This window comes from Schistocerca piceifrons, chromosome 4 (genome assembly GCF_021461385.2).
Source record: "Schistocerca piceifrons isolate TAMUIC-IGC-003096 chromosome 4, iqSchPice1.1, whole genome shotgun sequence".
NCBI classification, from domain to species: Eukaryota; Metazoa; Arthropoda; class Insecta; order Orthoptera; family Acrididae; genus Schistocerca; species Schistocerca piceifrons.
Window position 1 is genome coordinate 787,138,249 of NC_060141.1, and position 22,749 is coordinate 787,160,997.

At 38.9% G+C, this 22,749-nt stretch overlaps 1 protein-coding gene across 1 annotated transcript in view; it reads right to left on the bottom strand.

Annotated features, from left to right (window-relative positions):
* The window catches only part of LOC124796171 (atrial natriuretic peptide receptor 1-like), a 316,630-nt gene that overhangs the window by 18,803 nt on the left and 275,078 nt on the right, over window positions 1-22,749 (bottom strand). The window contains exon 11 of the mRNA XM_047260262.1: window positions 2-228. Within this exon, the coding sequence (XP_047116218.1) occupies window positions 2-228 (227 nt within the window). The remainder of the gene's footprint in view (window position 1; window positions 229-22,749) is intronic.

The following is a 22,749-nucleotide window of genomic DNA, read 5'->3' on the forward strand; positions in this document are numbered from 1 at the left end:
CCAGACTGTTATTGTTCTGGAACAACAAGGGATAGCTGATGTCAATAACAGGAGCTTCAGGTGAACGAGGTGTTGTGGGCCTGTTATCTGGTTCGGAACAGCCAAGCAGCCAGTAGGTTGTTAGTCGACCTTTTCCTTTTAGTTCTACTTCACCCCTGAGCTCCAGCTTGAATGTGCCAAATTTCTCCAGGATCTCTTTTGTTGAGCTGCTCACATGGATTCGAAGTGCTGAAAAGTGATATAGTTCATTCAAGAATTTTTGTCATTAAAAATGCATGTAATGAAACATAGTTTCTGGACTGTTGTGACCATTATTACTTTAAATAAGTAATGATGCTGGCATACCTAAGGCATAAACATTATGTGGGTAACTGTGCTAAAGCAGCAATACCTGGCAAGATAACTGAAAAATCTGCATTGTGCACATATCTTCATCTCTTTATTAAGTTGATTTGGAAGCCTCCCATTTTGTGACTTTATTTTCTAGTGGCTTGCCTATACAACCTGTAAGTTTTATCACTTTTGGGGTTCAAAATTTTTTAGGTAGACATGGATGGAGTTTACCAAAGACTTCTTTGCTACAAAGTAAGTGATATTTGAACAATTTTTACCTCAGAAGGGATGCCTGATCCATTATTATGTTAACTGCCATTTAAAAGAGCATCTTTTTCTGTGCAAAATATGTAATTTTCAGAAATCCTTTTTTCCTTGCAGGTCTACAGTTATTTAGTAAAGTTGTTCGTACAAATCAACGTTTTGGAGTATTAAAAAAGATAGGATTTTTAAGTGTAGCAGCCAGCCACAATATAATTGAAAGCTTGTTGGTCCATGGCACCTTTTGCCACTACCATTTAGTAAAAAAACTGGCATCTTCATAGCCAAGAGGCCATGCTGATGCCCAGGCAAAGTCCAACCAGAGATGGGGGACTTCCTCCAGGTGAGCTGCTTGGTAAAGTAAGTGTGGGTTTCTTAAACAAGTCCTAAGACTTTGTAGAACTTAGCAAAATTTTGCGAGCCTCATGTTGGGGTAGCTTTATGATTCCCAAGCTGGTATAATGACTTTCTTGAGAAAGCACCAGTGCTGCAGTGATAAATTTTTCTTCGACTTTCTGGGAATGTGTACTGCTGACGCCATATTGTTGTAGATGGCACTGGTAGGTGCTGATCAGGTCTCCAGTGTGTATATTTTAACTGGCTAGTAAAACAATCATGAAAGCCCATGGGATGCATGAAATTCGTAAAACAATCATTCTCCTCAAATAAGGTTTCACAAACACTGACAATCCACCAGCTGCATGCATGTAACATATTGTCTTGGTTGTGTGCTGGGGTATCATCAGTTGGTTCGGATATTTTGACAAGTAACAAAAAGTTCCCCCATAAATTTTTCACTTGATTTCTTTTATTTTTTTCTCCAGATTAGGTGAAATCAACTTTTCATATTACATTGTAATGGCAACCTTTAAATCCAAATAACACTTTTTCTCTTAGAAGCTGTCGATGATTCAATTTGGGGCTTCTCAACCAAAATGAATTCAATTTTATTCAAGTTTTGCTCACAGAATGTTTACAAACCAAGGGTGTGAAGATTTAGTTTTCCTTTGGGTGCTGTACACTAGCATTTGCAGCCAATCATTGTACAGTGTCTCCAACTCCACCACATACAGATTTTCCATGGTTTGTCGCAAAAATTTCTGCTCAGCATTTACACTAAGTTTTTTGAGGTGGTAGCACAGATTGGTGAAATTCTTGAATTACATGCTTTTTCTACAGATTTGTAATCTTTTTGTTTCAATAAACCTATAAGTTTTGGCAAAAGGCTGTCAATAATTATGTAAAAACTTTGTGTGTGTTTGCTAATTTTTGATGAAATAGACAATGAGTGCACCATAATTTCACAGTTTCTCCAGTGAAAACCTGGGATACATCTTGGAGAACAAAGGAGTAATTCCATGCAGAATGAAGCAATGTGAATACTCAACAAGGCTGGAGGCTTTGCTTCACTGTTTGATTTGTTCAAACAAAGCGATGAGTGATCTAGTCAGAGATTTTTGATGCCATGTCTCCCACAAAATCATCTACTGGTAATAGCTTAGTTTCATGTGATGTATGATCTGTTATAATCCACATTTGTTCTCCACAATTTATTCATGATATGTATTCAAATCCAGTTTGTCCAGGGTCTTATACTAATGCAGCATGCAAGCTTTTGATTCAGTATTGCAAAGTGTCAGAGTTATCAAAAATTGGTAGTCATTATCAATGATAACACTAGCAAGCATGAATTTCACATTATTGCAAACTGTGTACACCCTCACTGTGGGGTATGCCTTAGGAAGCAACAGTGACACACCATTTAGGTCTGAGTTCACAAAATGTAGAAAAGCATACTTCTTGGCCATGCTTGTACTGGTGAACAATGCATGTTCCTTTCACATTGCTTTTCCCATCAGTTCTGACTTGAACCCAATCCTTTCTTGTTTTGCCATCAGCCTCTTTAAATTCATTTTATTTTCAGTTTTGACTAATTGCCATTAACATACATGGGTGTAATCTGCATTTTTATAAAAGAGAAAGGTTGGCTCTCTTTCTTAAGAAATATAGCACCTGATCTAATTTTATGCTTAGTTTTGTGTATGTAATCAATTTCTTATACCTAAAAACAAAGATGATGTAACTTACCAAACGAAAGCATTGGCATGTTGATAGACACACAAACAAACACAAACACACACACAAAATTCAGGCTTTCGCAACCAACGGTTGCTTCATCAGGAAAGAGGGAAGGAGAGGGAAACATGAAAGGATGTGGGTTTTAAGGGAGAGGGTAAGGAGTCATTCCAATCCCGGGAGCGGAAAGTCTTACCTTAGGGGGAAAAAAGGACAGGTATACACTCGCGCGCACACACACATATCCATCCGCACATATACAGACACAATTGTGTCTGTATATGTGCGGATGGATATGTGTGTGTGTGAGTGTATACCTGTCCTTTTTTCCCAATCCGCTCCCGGGATTGGAATGACTCCTTACCCTCTCCCTTAAAACCCACATCCTTTCATCTTTCCCTCTCCTTCCCTCTTTCCTGATGAAGCAACCGTTGGTTGCGAAAGCCTGAATTTTGTGTGTGTGTTTGTTTGTGTGTCCATCAACATGCCAAGCCTGAATTTTGTGTGTTTGTTTGTGTGTCTATCAACATGCCAACGCTTTCGTTTGGTAAGTTACATCATCTTTGTTTTTGGATATATTTTTCCCACGTGGAATGTTTCCCTCTATTATAATCAATTTCTTAATTTATTTTGACAATTGTAAACATTAAGAAGAAGAACTACTAGGATTCTTAAAGTAATTATTTGGTTCCATTCGAAAACACACCAAAAGAACCAGCCCTTATTTAATTCCAAAATTATTATCAGATTTGTCAAAAGCATTGTATGCATAACTATATCTGTTATTTCATCATTATACAAATAATTTGGCCTAAGATTAGTGGTAGTATGAACTGTTAAAAAGGAGGAAACTGTCAATACATTCAGTTAATTGAATGAGTTATGTTTTAATTGTAATTTCTGTAACTTAAACATTAAAAAATGTATAGTTTCAGCACCTGTTGCTGTGAGGATAAATAAAGGCCCACATTTTGGTCCTGAGACAGCCAGTCCACAGCCGATTTTCAGACGGGAAGTCTGTATCAGGTAGAACAATAATAATGCATTAACTTAACAGTGGGATTAGTGTAACACAAATAGGCCATGTGTTAAAACAATGACAGTGTCTGTTCAATTTATTTTAGAAATAGTGTCACACATACCATATTATTCTTCAAGGACTGTGAACTGTGTGGTTAGATTTTTACTGATCATAGATGTTCAACAGCAAACTATTATAGCAGTATACCGTACTTACTCGAATCTAAGCCGCACTTTTTTCCGGTTTTTGTAATCCAAAAAACCGCCTGTGGTTTCGAATCAAGTGCAAAACAAGCGGAAGTTCTGAAAAATGTTCGTAGGTGCTGCCACAACTAACTTATGACATCGAATGTATGTAGCGCTACACAGGCATGCTTTGTAGGCACAAAGATAAATACTGGCACCAAATCCTCTGCGTCAGTAAATAAATTAAAAAAAAAAAAAAATACTGGCACCAAATCCTCTGCGTCAGTAAATAAATTTAAAAAAAAAAAAAAAAAAGGTGGAAGATGAGCCTCTTTTCTCCACCCCGAGTTTCGACCACTGCATTTTCATACATTATCCAACAAAGTAAATACAAATTCCGTATTGTTCATCTTCGAATGTAGCAGCATTTCAATGTACTTCGAAAATGCGACTGGCAAGACTGGGATGTTTGTCAATATGGCCAACTCTACGTTCTGAATTTTTTCCTACCTGTGAGAAGAGATCGTTGCTAATAGGAACTTCTATGAATTGTGAATCACATGCAGTATTCTCTTCACCATAAGAATAATACGAATATAAACATTTTGCCATGTATTGTTTCGTGTTTGCTGCTATCTCATTTAAATCCTGTCTGCCTCATAAACTACGAAACTAGAGTGAGACAACAGCAAACGCGGAAGAATATACAGATCTTATGCCTAGTAGTGATACAGTCAGAAATGAAGCACAGAAATTGACTAGATTTTTAAATCTAAGATGACTCTAATTTCTGTGCAGAATTTAATGTACTAAAGAGGCGCCTGCAAATATTTTCAAACGGAGAAAAATTTTCGCTAAACTCTCGTTCAGAACATCTTCTATCACACGCAGTGTATTATTTGGTTCTTGTTGATCATTATCAAAGAAAGCAGCAGTGTAAGTAACAACAAATAGCAGTCTCTTGTCATTGTTTCGCTAATGAGACGATTCCTCTCTTTTTTTTAATTGTGAGTGGCGGTAGTGAGCACAAAAGCAAGCCATGCCACGAGCGGCGACAGGCCGTAAACACGCACATCAGAATGCGACAAACAATGCATGACACAGTACAGTAATGCATTTTCAGCTTAGAGTGATGTAAACACCTATAACAAAGTAAATGGCGCTTATCAGATCAAAGAAAATAAGCAATCAATTCAAACCAGACGAAGCACGTGAAAAAAGAAGCGTACTCGTATAAATACGGACGGAGCGCCTGATGCACAGCAATGGCTACCTGGTAAAGCTTAACTGCTACGTTTACGACTCGAACCAAACTACTGTGACTGTATCGTCATTAATTCGACCTAAATTGTCTCTCATATTACAATGGACCAACTTTGTTTCCATTTGGAGATGTGGCCTAAAACTTTTCTCTCCCCTTGAATTTCGAGTCTCAAATTTCAGGTGCGGCTTAGATTCGGGAAAATTTTTTTCCTTGATTTTGAGTCTCATTTTTCAGGTGCGGCTTAGATTCGAGTGCAGCTTAGATTCAAATAAATACGGTACTGATGTTTGCCTGCAAGCTATTAATGAGGCTTATCAAAAGTTACCAATAGTGAACTGGCAATATAACTGTGTAATATTGTGGGGAGGGTGGTTGTGAACAGTGAAAGTAAAAAACTGTGAACGCAACTGTGCAGCTGTCAGCTACATCATTCACAGTAGTCAGTGTTGAATTTCCACCCCACGTTTTTCAGCCAGTATAACAATGCAGTATGTCGACACTAAGGACTATCAACGAAGAAACAAAACAGGCGAACGTCACAAGATCAACTGAGCTACCCAAGCATGACTCACGCCCCGTCCACACAGCTTTACTTCTGCCAGTATCTCGTCTCCTACCTTCCAAGCTTTACAGAAGCTCTCCTGTGGACCTTGCAGAACTAGCACTCCTGAAAGAAAGGATATTGCGGAGACATGGCTTAGCCACAGCATAGGGGATGTTTCCAGAATGAGATTTTCACTCTGCAGCAGTGTGCGCACTGATATGAAACTTCCTGGCAGATTAAAACTGTGTGCCGGACAGAGACTCGAACTCGGGACCTTTGCCTTTCGTGGGCAAGTGCTCTACCAACTGAGCTACCCAAGCACAACCCACGCCCCGTCCTCACAGCTTTAGTTTCATATCAGCGCACACTCCGCTGCAGAGTGAAAATCTCATTCTGATCACAAGATATTGTTGGAACAACTATCATAGATAATAATTGTTGCATCACTTTTCTCTCGAAGAACATACGAGGCCAGGATATATGGCTACCAATATGGAAACATTTATAATTTATTCGATATGAGAGGGGACTAAGTTTGCAAACAATTAATTTTTCATCTTTATGTCCATGTTTAAGGAATGACTCTACAGTCATCTGCATGAGGAACTGTAATGGATAATTTTAGACCAATTCGTGGGAATTTGATATTTTGTAAAGAAAAGACACACTTGCTAATGGTAGTTAACTGTAATATGGACCAGGAATCCCTTCTGACATACCGGGGTTAAAAATTCACTGCAAATTTGTTTTCTGGTTACTTCACCCATGTCCACCTCAAAAACTGTGAACCAAAAAGTGATAAAATTTATAAGTTTTATGTACAAGCCACCAGGCAGTAGTAAAGAGTTCAAGCTACTTCAACTTGGGATACAGGTTATGAGTCAGTGGCACTTGCAACAACTGATTTATGACTGTCTGTCACCACTGCTCCGGTCATTCCTGTTTTGGTTATCAGTATGTCCAAAAAGAAACTACTTTGTCACCTCTTGTATATTTAGTAGAATAACTTACCACTGGAGCAATGGAAAGTAAACCAAAGAGAAAGGACTAGTGTGCAGATACTATACACTAACACAGAGATGGGACGGTTGCCGAGTGACAAGTGTGATTTTAGTTCTTATCGGAACATAAGCTTTGATCATATTTTTGTTCTTTTCTTATCCAGTTCCCATTTTTGTAATATTTCGTGGCTATAGTGGTTCCTGTACAGTGAATTTTTGATAGGTGCTATCCAGGTCTGACTTCCTTTGCATATTGAACTCGTGTTCATAACGTACAGTGCACATCTGCAGATATTTTACATATATCTTTTGATGTGAATATTTACACTAGTGTTTTTTTTTCCTTTCAAGGGAAGCTACAACATCTCTGTATTGCATTTATGAAATGTCTCAAGTTGTTTTGAATTTCTATTGCTTCAGTGTAATATTTACATATGTTCGTCTTACATCACTGATCACTGAACTGTGATGGTAGTGAACATCCTCACTAGGTGGAACAAACTTAACACAGTTCAGAATATTCATTTCATTTTAACATTTTTGTCTGTAATTATTTTATTTGACCATGAGTGAAAACAATGGAAGTTGTCGTGGGGAAGTGAGTAGTGAGATTCATGGTGAGAGTTGTAGCAAATTTTTGCTGGGAGAATGTGGAGGGGAGAATTCTGGGGAGGCCGTGAAGCCCTGAGAGGGTGGTAGGGAACTGACAGTTGGTAAGAAGGCAGGGAGGAGGAGGAGGAGGAGGAGGAGGAGGAGGACGTGATCTGCAATTTTGTATCAGTAATGGGTTACAGTTGCTACAGTTTAAGAGAAAGGAGTGTCATAATTACTTCCCTTGTTTCATGATCTATACTACCAGCTCTTCAAGTATGGAATACTTTTTTAAGACCTTGTATAACTTACATAGTTACACATGTACTTTTTGATTGACAATTTTGTGATTGTTATTAAACAATAGAAAATCCAGGATGGAATAACGACAATATTATGAAGAGGATAGATTGCCAATCACCATATAGAGGAAATGCTGAGTCAGAGTCAGGTACAACAAAAAGACTGCTAAACATTTGAGTTTACAGCCAAAGGCCTTCTTATAACATAGAAAAAAAATACACATCTTCACGCAAGCACAACCCAACGTACATGACTACTCTCACTTGCCTCAGTAGCCAGAGACAGCTGTTGCCGTGTGTGTGTGTGTGTGTGTGTGTGTGTGTGTGTGAGAGAGAGAGAGAGAGAGAGTGTGAGCAAAAGCTCGCATGTTCAGTAGTCTTTGCCTGTCTGCAACTCAACATCTCCATGGTCAGCAGTGATCTAGCCTTTTTATAATATTCTTATTGTCATTGATCCGTGTAATTATGAGAATTATAAAAAAAAGACAATGATTGGGGTAGGAAACAGCTTGCACAAGGACAGGGCATACAACACAGGTTATCATCTGAGCAAAATAGCTTTCCTAACTGGTATAAGCAGTGAGCGCCTATTCTGGCTGTTCTGGTGGTGTGATAGGCCTTTCCAGAGCTGTACAGTTTGTTAATGTTGAGCTGGAAATACTGCTCACTGCTGACTGGGCCACACTGCATTGGTGCGAGATGGAACTACCCTGATTCAGATTTTCCGTGGTTCTCCTAAATCATCTCAAGCAAATGCTGAAATAGTTCCTTGAGGGAGGCCAGGCTGACTACCTGTCCTCATTATAAAAACTTCCTTATACATTCTGTCTATATATATGAGCTATTATTTTCCATTAACCATGGACTTGGCAGCCAGTGGGGTGGCTTGTGTGCCACAGTGATACAGATAACTGTACTGTAGTTGCAGCCATAACAGAGGGTTATCTGTTGAGAGGCCAGACAAACGTGTGGTTCTTGAAGAGGGACAACAGTCTGGATGATTGGCTAATCTGGCCTTGTAACATCATTCCAAATCGGACTTACTGGGAACGGATGAAAGATAGGAAACTACATCAGAAGCATACAGTTCTACTGCATGGTCAAATCATGCTGGCATCCTCTTGGAGAAAATATTCTGGAAGTAAAACAATCCCTCATTTGAATCTCCAGACTACTCAGGAGGATGTCATCATCAGGAAAAACAAAACTGGCATTCTATGGATGAAGGTGGAATATTAGATCCCTTAATTCAGGTAGATTGGTTAGAAAATTTGAAAAGGGAGCTGGATAGGTTGAAGTTATATGTAGTGGGAAATAGTGAAGGAAAATAGGAATGTGGTTAGGCTACTATGAATAGCATAGAAAACGCATTATCATAGTCAAGACTGACATGAAACCCACACCTACCATACTAGAACAAGTTTATATGCCAACTAGCTTGGTAGATGATGAAGAGACTGGAAAAAAAGTATGATGAGATAAAAAAAATTATTCAGATAAGGAAGATGAAAATTTAATTGTGATGGTGAACTGGAATTTGATGGAAGGGAAGGAAAAATAGTAGGTGAATATGGACTAGAGAAATGGGATGACAGAGGCAGCCACATGGTAGAATTTGGCACAGAGCATAATTTAGTCATCACTAATGCTTGGTTTAAGCATCATGAAAAAAAGATTGTGTATGTGGAAAGACATGGGACACCAGAAGGTTTCAGATTCGTTGTGTAATCATAAGACAGAGATTTTGGAACCAGATGTTAAATTCTAAGACATTTCCAGGATTAGCTGTGGACTCTGAGCACAATTTATTGGTTATGAACTAAAAATTAAAACTGAAGAAATTGCAAAAAGGTGGGAAATTAAGAAGGGGTGACCTGAATAAGTTGAAAGAATCAGAGGTTGCTGAGAGTTTCTGAGGGAGCATCAGCGAGTGACTGATTAGAACAGGAAAAGTAACACATCAGCAGGTGAATTGGTAGCTTTGAGAGATGAAATAGTGAAGGCAGCATAGGATCAAATACGTAAAAAGGCAATGCCTTGTACAAATCCTTGGGTAACAGGAGACACTGAATTTAAAGGAAAGGAACAAATAAAGCAGGCAAAAGGAATACAACCATCTAAAATAATATGACCGACAGGAAGTGCAAAATGGCTAAGCAGGAATGGCTAGAGAACAAATGTAAGGATTAAGAAGTGTATTTCACTATGTTATGGATAGATAGCACGTACAGGAAAATTAAAGAGGCCTTTGGAGAAAAGAGAAGCAGCTGCATGAATGTCAAGAGCTCAGATGGAAAACCAGTTCTACATCTACATACATACTGCGCAATCCACCATACGGTGTGTGGCGGAGGGTACCTCGTACCACAACTAGCATCTTCTCTCCCTGTTCCACTCCCAAACAGAACGAGGGAAAAATGACTGCCTATATGCCTCTGTATGAGCCCTAATCTCTCTTATCTTATCTTTGTAGTCTTTCCGCGAAATATAAGTTGGCAGCAGTAAAATTGTACTGCAGTCAGCCTCAAATGCTGGTTCTCTAAATTTCCTCCGTAGTGATTCACGAAAAGAATGCCTCCTTTCCGCGAGAGACCCCCACTCGAGATCCTGAAGCATTTCTGTAACACTCGAGTGATGATCAAACCTACCATTAACAAATCTAGCAGCCCGCCTTGAATTGCTTCAATGTCCTCCCTCAATCCGACCTGACAGGGATCCCAAACACTCGAGCAGTACTCAAGAATAGGTCGTATTAGTGTTTTATAAGCGATCTCCTTTACAGATGAACCACATCTTCCCAAAATTCTACCAATGAACCGAAGATGATTATCCGCCTTCCCCGCAACTGCCATTACATGCTTGTCCCACTTCATATCGCTCTGCAATGTTGGGCCCAAATATTTAATCGATGTGACTGTGTCAAGCGCTACACTGCTAATGGAGTATTCAAACATTACGGGATTCTTTTTCCTATTCATCTGCATTAGTTTACATTTATCTATATTTAGAGTTAGCAGTCATTCTTTACACCAATCACAAATCCTGTCCAAGTCATCTTGTATTCTCCTCCAGTTCTAAGCAAAGATGGGAAAGCCGAAAGTGGAAAAAGTATATAGAGGGTCTATACATGGAAGACGAAGTTAAAGGCAATATTGTAGAAATGGAAGTGGACGTAGATGAAAATGAGATGGGAGATATGATACTACGAGAATTTGACAGATCGCTGAAAGACCTAAGTTGAAACAAGGCCCAGGAGTAGACAACACCCCATCACAACTACTGATAACTTTGGGAGAGCTAGCCATGACAAAACTCCTCCATCTGGTGTGCAAGGTATATGAGACAGATGAAATACCCTCAGACTTCAAGAAGAGTGCAATAATTCCAATTCCAAAGAAAGCAATTGCTGACAGGTGCAAAAAGTACTGAACTATCAGTTTAATAAATCATGGTTGCCAAAAAGTAACACAAATTCTCTATGGAAGAATAGAAAAACTGATAGAAACTGATTTCAGGGCAGATTAATTTCGAGAAATATAAGCACACACAAGACAAATACTGTGACTTATCTTAGAAGATAGGTTAAGGAAAGGCAAATGTACATTTATGGCATTTGTAGATTTAGATAAAGTGACACGGTTGACTGGAATATTCTCTTTGAAATTCTGAAGGTAGTGGGGGTAAAATAAAGGGAGTGAAAGTCTATTTACAACTCATACAGAAACCAGGCAGCAGTTATATGAATTGAGGGGCATGAAAGAGAAGCAGTGGTTGGAAATGGTGGGAAACAGAGTTGTAGCTTATCCCCAATGTTATTCAGTCTGTACATTTGGCAAGCAGTAAAAAAACCACAGAAAAATTTGTAGTAGGAATTAAAGTTCAAGTAGAAGAAAGGAGGATATAAGATTAACATAAACAAAAGCAAAACAAGGAGATGGAATGTAGTTGAATTAAATCAGCTTATGCTTAGGGAATTAGATTAGGAAACGAGACAAAGTAGTAGATAAGTTTTGCTAATAGGGCAGCAAAAAACTGATGATGGACGAAGAAAAGAGGATATAAAAAGTAGACTGGCAAAGGCAAGAAAAGCATTTCTGCAGCAGAGAAATTTGTTAACATCGAACATAGACTTATGTGTTAGGAAGTATTCTCTGACAGTATTTGTCTGGAGTGTAGCAATGTATGGAAGTGAAACATGGATGATAAATAGTTTAGACAAGATGAGAATAGAAGCTTTTGAAATGAAGTGATACATAAAAATGCTAAAGGTTAGATTGGTAGGTCACATAGCTTACAAGGAGGTTGTGATCAGAACTGGGGAGACAAGAAATTTGTGGCACAAAAGACAACAAGAGATCACTACTTTAGTACTGGAGGGAAATATTGGGGGTAAAAATTGTAGGAGGAGACCAACAGAAGAATACAGTGAGCAGATTCAGAAGGATGTAGGTTGCAGTAGTTATTTAGAGATGAAAGGGCTTGTTCAGGTTAGAGGATCATTGAGGGCTGCATCAAACCAGTCTTTGGACTGAAGACCACATCAACATGAAGAGAAATCCTGTATCATAATCAGGTGATCTCTAGATTAATAAATAAAGAAAACACTATACTGACTATTTTCTAACATATTCGCCATATTGTTAGTGATGTCTATCAAATATTGTAGCAGATTTTTAACCTCTCTGCAAAAAATATCTTTGCATGTATTTTAAGCTATGTTTTCACATTGCCCTGTTCTTTATGTCAGCTCGCACTTCATATGCCACTTCATTTGCTTTGAGTTGATCTGTGTAACCTTCTGTGACCACAAGTAAATATGGAATGTAGCCATAAGCTGTTTGTTTCTGTATGTTTATTTGAACCTTATTGACATTAAAGGGTGGGAGTTGGTATGCATTCACTCACCATCAACAAGCATATCGTCTCAGTTTTCACTAAATTTCCTGCACCCCTCCCAAACAGAATAGCCATTTATAAAGTGATGAGCATTTACCAAACGTATCAAGTGGCAAATTTCTGCCACATTATGCCGCTCCACTTGAGATAGTCAGATAACACTATTTAACTCAGGCTTGATAGGGGCAATAGTATGGGTAACTTGTAATGTTTATTTGCCCAAAACCAGTATCCAACTTAACAGGTGTCCATCATCATTAATGCTCATGCTAAATGGGAAGACTAGAAGTATGAGTCTCCAACTACTTCCATAAAGCTAATAAGCATGATGAAATACTAAAGACTGGAAAAAACAATAGGCCTTGTATACACAGAAAAACCATTTCATGGTGTCTGAAGGATGTCAAATAGGTATTACCAATGAATTTTACAAAAAACAATGATGTAGGAAAAGACAGATTGCTACTTACCATAAAGTACACAAGTCAGGTTAGAGCCAGGCACAATTAAGACACTCACATATAGCTTACAGCCACAGCCTTTGTCAGTAAAACACTTGCCCAAACAAGCAAGCGCACATGACCTCCAATTCCAGCATCTTGGGTTGGAATCATTCTGGTCCGAGTTGCAGTCTTGTGTGCATGAGGTGTGTGTGTGTGTGTGTGTGTGTGTGTGTGTGTGTGTGTGTGTGTGTGTGTGTGTGTGTGTTACTGAAGAAGGTTGTGGCCATAAGCTATAAGTGAGTGTCTTTTAATTGTGCCTGTCTGCAACTTATTTATTTATTCATCCGTAAACAAATTTCTTTGTATGGATGTCGTAATTATACATACATATGTACATTATTTTGTCACATAAGATAATGAAATAAAAGTTATATCTAATAAATTCATACTTTTATATATATATATATATATATATATATATATATATATATATATATATATATATATATATATATATATATATATATATAAAACAAAGATGAGGTAACCCAGAATCCCCCGCAGAAGTGCCCCACTTGTGACAGGATACTTTCCGGGACTGGACCAGACTCTGAATGTGGCTCTCCAGCAGGGATACGACTTCCTCAAATCCTGCCCTGAAATGAGAACCATCCTTCATGAAATCCTCCCCACTCCGCCAAGAGTGTCTTTCCGCCGTCCACCTAACCTTCGTAACCTGTTAGTTCATCCCTATGAAATCCCCAAACCACCTTCCCTACCCTCTGGCTCCTATCCTTGTAACCGCCCCCGATGCAAAACCTGTCCCATGCACCCTCCCACCACCACCTACTCCAGTCCTGTAACCCGGAAGGTGTACACAATCAGAGGCAGAGCCACGTGTGAAAGCACCCACGTGATTTACCAACTGACCTGCCTACACTGTGATGCATTCTATGTGGGAATGACCAGCAACAAACTGTCCATTCGCATGAATGGACACAGGCAGACAGTGTTTGTTGGTAATGAGGATCACCCTGTGGCTAAACATGCCTTGGTGCACAGCCAGCACATCTTGGCACAGTGTTACACCGTCCGGGTTATCTGGATACTTCCCACCAACACCAACCTATCCGAACTCCGGAGATGGGAACTTGCCCTTCAGTATATCCTCTCTTCTCGTCATCCGCCAGGCCTCAATCTCCGTTAATTTCAAGTTGCCGCCACTTATACCTCACCTGTCTTTCAACAACTTCTTTGCCTCTACACTTCTGCCTCGACTGACATCTCTGCCCAAACTCTTTGTCTTTAAATATGTCTGCTTGTGTCTGTATGTGTGGATGGATATGTGCGTGTGTGCGAGTGTATACCTGTCCTTTTTTCCCCCTAAGGTAAGTCTTTCCGCTCCCGGGAATGGAATGACTCCTTACCCTCTCCCTTAAAACCCACTTCCTTTCGTCTTCCCCTCTCCTTCCCTCTTTCCTGATGAGGCAACAGTTTGTTGCGAAAGCTTGAATTTTGTGTGTATGTTTGTGTTTGTTTGTGTGTCTATCGACCTGCCAGCGCTTTTGTTCGGTAAGTCACCTCATCTTTGTTTTTTTATATATAATTTTTCCCATGTGGAATGTTTCCCTCTATTATAACCATATATATATATATATATATATATATATATATATGGTTATAATAGAGGGAAACATTCCACGTAGGAAATATATATCTAAAAACAAAGATGATTTGACTTACCAAATGAAAGTGCTGGCAGGTCGACAGACACACAAACAACCACAAACATACACACAAAATTCAAGCTTTCGCAACAAACTGTTGCCTCATCAGGAAAGAGGGAAGGAGAGGGAAAGACGAAAGGGAGTGGGTTTTAAGGGAGAGGGTAAGGAGTCATTCCAATCCCGGGAGCGGAAAGACTTACCTTAGGGGGAAAAATGGACGGGTATACACTCGCGCGCGCACACACACACACACACACACACACACACACACACACACACACACACACACACACATATCCATCCACACATATACAGACACAAGCAGACATATTGAAAGACAAAGAGCAATAAACGAAGATGAAACAACAAAATCACTTAACGTAAACAGTCACGTGGAGACGACCCACCTCCCCAACACAACTCAGACTGCTCTGTATATCAGGCCCAGATTTACTAATTTCCGAACTGGGACAATAAAAGTAGTGGCGCCCAGCACTTCTCTAACCAGAAGCGGGATAAGGTACTACTCATACGCGACTCAACTGTGCATGCGCAACAATCCGCCCGCAATTGCTCAAATGAATCTAATTTAAACAGTTGTCACGTCACGCTCATCGGAGGTAATTTGTTGTTACAAAGCTTTGCGTAGTCTTCCTAAAGCCTTTGACACACTTTACTGTGGGCAGACGCTTGTATGAGCACTGTTTTGTTGTTGTATACGGCGCATTTCCTTTGCAACTTAAGTTTTATTTTCGTTTTTTTCCCCCTCTCGTTCATGTTTTGTTGCTGCAGTATTATTCTGCAGTAGCGGGATACAGTGATATCTTTTGCTAGAGTATTGGTTCTTACAAGTCAATATCACAAAATTGTAATTGAAAACTAAAACAATGAGTAATTCCCGGAATTCTAAACAATTCCCGGGTTTGTTTTCTCCCGGATGAAAAAATTCCCGGTTTTTTTCCGGATCTCCCGGTTGTCCCGGGTCGTATACACCCTTTGAAACCAAACTGTTCTTTGCATAAGAGTTGGTATTTATTTAAGTAGTCCATAAGTCTGTTTTTCATAATAGTTTCCATTATTTTTGAACAAGAAGACAGCAACGAAACTGGTCTGTAATTCTCTACATTTTCTGTATCACCTTTTTTGTGTATGAGAAGAATTTTTGCGTGCATTAGATAATTAGGGAAGCTACCAGATGAGAACGACTCATTTATTATATCTGCTAAACTTGATGTGTCTTCTTTACAGTAAGTAGCAATCTGTCTTTTCCTACATTGTTGTTTCTACATGCAGTTTCCATTGTTTTACTTTAAAAAAAGGAGATAGTTCTGTTTGTTAAGTTTAGATGTAAGCCAAAATAGAGACCTAAGTAAGGTAGGGATGTGGGCTGTTATCATTACTTCTCTGTATACATACAAAGGAAGCAACAAGAGAGTACGTAGATGTGAAAGCATCAGCCAGAGAGGTAAATACCAAACTGTGTAACATTGCAGTGTTTACAGCTGGTACGACCTTTTCAGGGGAAAATGCGGAGGTGTCACTTAAATACTAGATGAAGAACTGTGACAAAATACAACATGAAAATTAGTACAACTACAAAGAATATATGGGATGGGGAACAAGAAATTACCATTGAATTGCATGGAAGTATTCAGATTTTTGTTGTTTAGATAGCCTAATCTTTTCCCTGAAATGATATAAAAAGATTTTAACAGAAACAAATATGGACTAGCGTATCACATCACATCATATTTATTCTTCCGCCCCCCCCTCCCCCCCTACATATAAAGTCCTGCCAGAGTATTATTACATACACTCACTGATGTTCTTTTCATTGCCAATATCTTGACTTTTCTCAAAAAGCTATACAAACCTTGGGACTAAAAGCAGTCTCAACAGATACCTCGAGGGTTCCACATCAGCACAGGGATACACAGGTATTCAACAATGTACTAGTGTGTATTAAATGTCTTATATGTAATATAGTCTAGATTAAGAATGTATGAGGAATTTTATGTTGAGCAGTTCTTTTTGATCCACTGCAAATTTCCTTACAGGAATTTTTATTAAATGTCTTACACATAATATAGTATAGGTTAAGAATATATGAGGAATTTAATGTTGAATAGTTCTTTTTAATTCACTGCAAATTTTGTTACATTAATTTTTAAAACTAATGTATTGGGTACTGATATAAATTTCATTTGTTTTGCAATGCATTTCTTTTAATTTTTTTTATTTATTATTTATTTATTTTTTCACATCCCAGACACTTCTCTCTATGTATAAGAACCATGCAATATAATGGAACACGCAACAGTATGATTGTCCTTTTCCTGATGTATTGGATACTACTAAACAAGAAGTTACAGGTCAAAATCATGCAGTGGGATATAACACAGCCCTGGCAAGAAAACAAGCTTAATTTACATCACTTCAGACCAAAATTTATGCTCTGCACAACACACTCACTGTTAAAGTGTGGTTAGATTTAATGTTCCATCAGCATTGAAATCAGAGGGGATAGAAACACTTGCATCCCTTCAAACTAAACACTGTGGCCTTCTACCTTTAGAGATTATGGTAATATATTTTAAATTTTGTGAAGTTTAATTGTGGCCCTCACCATTGGTATTGCACCTTGCATATGTTGTTCCTTTAAATTATTTTATTGCTATCTCAATTGGATTTTAAGATTTCTTGTTATTAAACATGCTGGCCTTCTGCCTTTAAGGGTCTATGGTAATATATTCCGAAGTTTTGAAATGTAGTTGTGGCCCTCGGCCATTTGTGTTGCACCTTTCATATGTTGCTTTTTTGGGTTTTAAATTATTTTATTACTATCTTAATTGAATTTTGATGTTTTAAGCTTTCTTGTTGGCCTTTTGCCTTTAAAGGTCTATGGTAATACATTCTAAAATTTTGGAATTTCATTGTGGCCCTCAGTCATTTGTATTGCACCTTGCGTATGTTTTTTTTTTTTTAAGTATTTTATTGCTATCTTAATTGGATTTTTATCTTGTTAATATTTCTTGTTGGAGGACTTCAGCTCTGAAAGAGTTGCATTCGATAATGATTCGGCTATGTTCCACTTTGGTTGTAAAGGTTATTAAATTACTATAAATGACAATTAGAAGCAGAAACTGACCTCAACCCTTGGCCCTTTCCACAATCCTATTACCTGTTCTGCCCAGTGTGTTTAGCAGGTCTCACAGGTGTCTGTTACATTACCATGAAAGGCAATCATTACTCTTGTATAGCATATAACACCAATGTTATGAAAGTTATCCAGACCTACGCATTTTGGGAGTCGATCTCCCATCATCTGGCTGTCTTTGGTCAACCCTTCATACAAATGTGCACTTAAAATGTTCATGAAATACAAGAAAGATATTTGAACATGAAGTCCTCATCTTACTTCAAAATCTGCAACACCAGATTCTCTGATTTGCTTCTTTATATTCCTGTCCATTTGCCAAAATGCTCATTTTCTGTAGGGGTGGCACAGATCACGTTTGGTTAATGTCACACTAGCTATAATCCTGTATACTGACTTGTTTTGTAAACAAGTATATGGCTCCAACTGACTGCAGTAAGTCACCAACTTTTGAATATATTTCAGTGAATTCATATTTCTAGTTCTTCAAGTACATAAAGTTTCCTTCCTTTCTTCTGTACATGCACCACCTCTATATCCTCTTCAGTACCTTTTAGTAGAAGGACCGTCTCTTATATGTGGCCGGCCGAAGTGGCCGTGCGGTTAAAGGCGCTGCAGTCTGGAACCGCAAGACCACTACGGTCGCAGGTTCGAATCCTGCCTCGGGCATGGATGTTTGTGATGCCCTTAGGTTAGTTAGGTTTAACTAGTTCTAAGTACTAGGGGACTAATGACCTCAGCAGTTGAGTCCCATAGTGCTCAGAGCCATTTCTTATATGTGTTAGCTACTTTAGATTTAGCATAAATGCCCAGTCTTGAAAGTGTCTGTGTGCTCTTATATAACTTGTTGAAAATGCTCTTCCTGTCTGTCTCATATCCGTTGTGTCACATGGGGCGCACTGTACTTCATATACATTCACTTTTCAGTTTACTTTCCTCATTCCAAACTTCATTTCTTAAACTGCACCATCTGACAAACAAAAAAGTGAAATACCAGAAGTGGAAATGAAATGGATCTCCATAGGTTGAGGCAGTATGTTACATTCTTTCAGTGATTACAAAATTTAGTCAAATTTACAAAAACTTGAAAGTAAAAACTCACAAATATGACACTGCACTCTTTCTAATCTAGATGCAAGCACGTATTTGGTTGAAAGGTGCCATACTGGCACTGGGATGGAGTTGACGTACAATCTAGTTCCACATGTTCTTTCAGAGACAGATCTGGGACACAGCTGGCAACAAGAATAACTCAACATCACATATAATTCATAGAGACATGAGCCATGTGTGGATGGGCACTGCCCTGCTGAAAGATGTCACCATGCTACTGTCATATGAGATATAACAAGTGAGGAAGCAAGATGTCTGTGACATATCATTGTGCTGTCAGAAATTCCTCAATCACCACCAGCTGTGACCAGATGTCATATCCAATGGCTCCCGACACCATTATGCCAGTAGTAATTGTGCTGTGGCTTTCCTAAATATCGGAATAATGGGACATCTCCACCAGTCTCTGGCCAATGGTGTGGGATGAAATTGAAAGTTGCAAGAAGTTTTTTTTTTTTTCTTTTTTCTTTGGATGGCAGGCACATATGTCAAGGGGTTACAATGTGTTTGCCCACATTGACATCCAGCTACACTTTATGGGTGCTTCACTTTTTTTTTTTTTTTCCATCGCAATGCCAGCTGGACATGTATGGTTCAAATACATTCTGACAAATGTTCAAATATCTTTAGTTCATTTTACTTCATGACTATTTTGTGCTTCTTTTAAAGGATTGGACAAAAACAGTCAAATATTGGGAGCTTGACTTCAGAAAAGCAACTGGAATCACTCATTAGAGGAAAGTCCACTGGACCTGACGGGATACGAATTCGATTCTACACAGAGTACTCGAAAGAACTTCCCCCCTTCTAACAGCCATGTACCGCAAGTCTCTAGAGGAACGGAGGGTTCCAAATGATTGGAAAAGAGCACAGATAGTCCCAGTCTTCAAGAAGGGTCGTCGAGCAGATGCGCAAAACTATAGACCTATATCTCTGACGCCGATCTGTTGTAGAATTTTAGAACATGTTTTTTGCTTGAGTATCATGTCGTTTTTGGAAACCCAGAATCTACTATGTAGGAATCAACATGGATTCCGGAAACAGCGATCATGTGAGACCCAACTCGCTTTATTTGTTCACGAGACCCAGAAAATATTAGATACAGGCTCCCAGGTAGATGCTATTTTTCTTGACTTCCGGAAGGCGTTCGATACAGTTCCGCACTGTCGCCTGATAAACAAAGTAAGAGCCTACGGAATATCAGACCAGCTGTGTGGCTGGATTGAAGAGTTTTTAGCAAACAGAACACAGCATGTTGTTATCAATGGAGAGACGTCTACAGACGTTAAAGTAACCTCTGGCGTGCCACAGGGGAGTGTTATGGGACCATTGCTTTTCACAATATATATAAATGACCTAGTAGATAGTGTCGGAAGTTCCATGCGGCTTTTCGCGGATGATGCTGTAGTATACAGAGAAGTTGCAGCATTAGAAAATTGTAGCGAAATGCAGGAAGATCTGCAGCGGATAGGCACTTGGTGCAGGGAGTGGCAACTGACCCTTAACATAGACAAATGTAATGTATTGCGAATACATAGAAAGAAGGATCCTTTATTGTATGATTATATGATAGCGGAACAAACACTGGTAGCATTTATTTCTGTAAAATATCTGGGAGTATGCGTGCGGAACGATTTGAAGTGGAATGATCATATAAAATTAATTGTTGGTAAGGCGGGTACCAGGTTGAGATTCATTGGGAGAGTGCTTAGAAAATGTAGTCCATCAACAAAGGAGGTGGCTTACAAAACACTCGTTCGACCTATACTTGAGTATTGCTCATCAGTGTGGGATCCGTACGATATCGGTCTGACGGAGGAGATAGAGAATATCCAAAGAAGAGCGGCGCGTTTCGTCACAGGGTTATTTGGTAACCGTGATAGCATTACGGAGATGTTTAATAAACTCAAGTGGCAGACTCTGCAAGAGAGGCGCTCTGCATCGCGGTGTAGCTTGCTCGCCATGTTTCGAGAGGGTGCGTTTCTGGATGAGGTATCGAATACATTGCTTCCCCCTACTTATACCTCCCGAGGAGATCACGAATGTAAAATTAGAGAGATTAGAGCACGCACGGAGGCTTTCAGACAGTCGTTCTTCCCGCGAACCATACGCGACTGGAACAGGAAAGGGAGGTAATGACAGTAGCACGTAAAGTGCCCTCCGCCACACACCGTTGGGTGGCTTGCGGAGTATAAATGTAGATGTAGATGTAGATGAAACGTGCAGGTGTGGATAATATTTCTCACACTTGTGTGCTGTATGCCAAACAACAGTTGAATTGCTACATCCTTACTTAAGATAGATAATATGAGCATTTCTCACCAAAACTCTTTATACACTAGCATTTGCATCCTCAGTTAACTTTAACAGAGTGGTTTTTGTGACCAATTACTAGACTGTTGTCATAATCTGTACCCCACTTGTTAATTTATGTGAAAAAAAATGGACATAAATAATGTATTGAACCAAGAGAGATACCAGCTTACAATTTACTGAAACAAAAAGAATGAAAGTAGAGCATACAAGCACAAAACTGCATGAAATTGGCATTGAATATTTAAGCTCACAAACTGTTTTAATTGTGATCTTGATGGAAAAATGCACATGGAAAAGGTGAAGAGGAAGAAAGAGAACAAAATCTGGAGGTGCTGGTTTGAAAATTTGATCCCAGCCACAGCTGTGAGTGAGTGTACTCTGACAGATTTACACTTTACAAATATCTTCATTTCACATTGTCCTCGCAACAGGTGAATCCCTCTCAACTTGATGCCCGAGTGACCTGTGGCCTCCTTTCTAACATTCCTCAACCTATGCTTTTTTTAACTTTTAAGTGTTTTTGTTGCCAGTACTGGAATTTTGCTTCCTTAAGGTCAGTGTTGACCTTCCTGAAGGTAAGTGTTGACCAGATATTCTGTGTCTCTACTTCTCTATAAATTACTTGAGTGAATTTTCAACACAATACATGGGCTATGTTTGTTTTGATGACTGCCAGGTAGTCTGCTCAATAAGTACATTCACTTATATTGCCCTAAATAAAAAGTGAAAAGTTTTTTCACAAGCTTACTTGTCATAACTCAAAGCTCAGTACTGTATATCACTAAAATAAGCAGACAGACAGCTTAAGATATAGCCCTCACTGAGATTTTTCTCAATACCAGTGTCACACCTTCTCAACCAAAGATAGAATATAAAAACAGCAAAACTGAAAATAAATAGAAAGAAAATTTATCATCACATGTAATAAATAAATTGTGTCACCGCAGTAACTCGTAATTTGACATAGGGTCATTCCATGTCAAGACATCCAGGCCGTATCATCCACCATCTAACATTTGAATGAAACTTGCCTTATTATTTTCCATAGGAAGTTAAGTAAACATTCCCAATTTTAGCATTTTATCGTTCTCTTTTCCATTGAGGAATCAGGAGAACCAGGAAATCTGCTTTTGAACTAGGCTGCTAGGGTAATTGCATCAAGCGAAGGCTAGGTGAGAGTGGTCGTGTGTTGTTAAAAAGAGTCTACAAAATTTAAACAAATATGTTGGTCTCAGATTCCAATGTTGTATGGGAGGGAATGTTTGACATGGAGAGGACGGGAACTTTCAAAATGTAAGTACCGTTCTTTGTTAGTAGGTTTAATGTGAGCAGAAGTGTTTAGCTGGACCCTCAGAGAGGAAGAGGTCCAATGTGAGCAAAGTGACACGGGATTTGTAATAGGACCATGTAAAATTTAACTAGGAGAACGTATTTAAAGACTACAAGATTTCTAACAGGTCAACCATACCAGAGTCCATATGGTGAAGATGTCGTTATTGTATCTAAACTAACCAGGGGC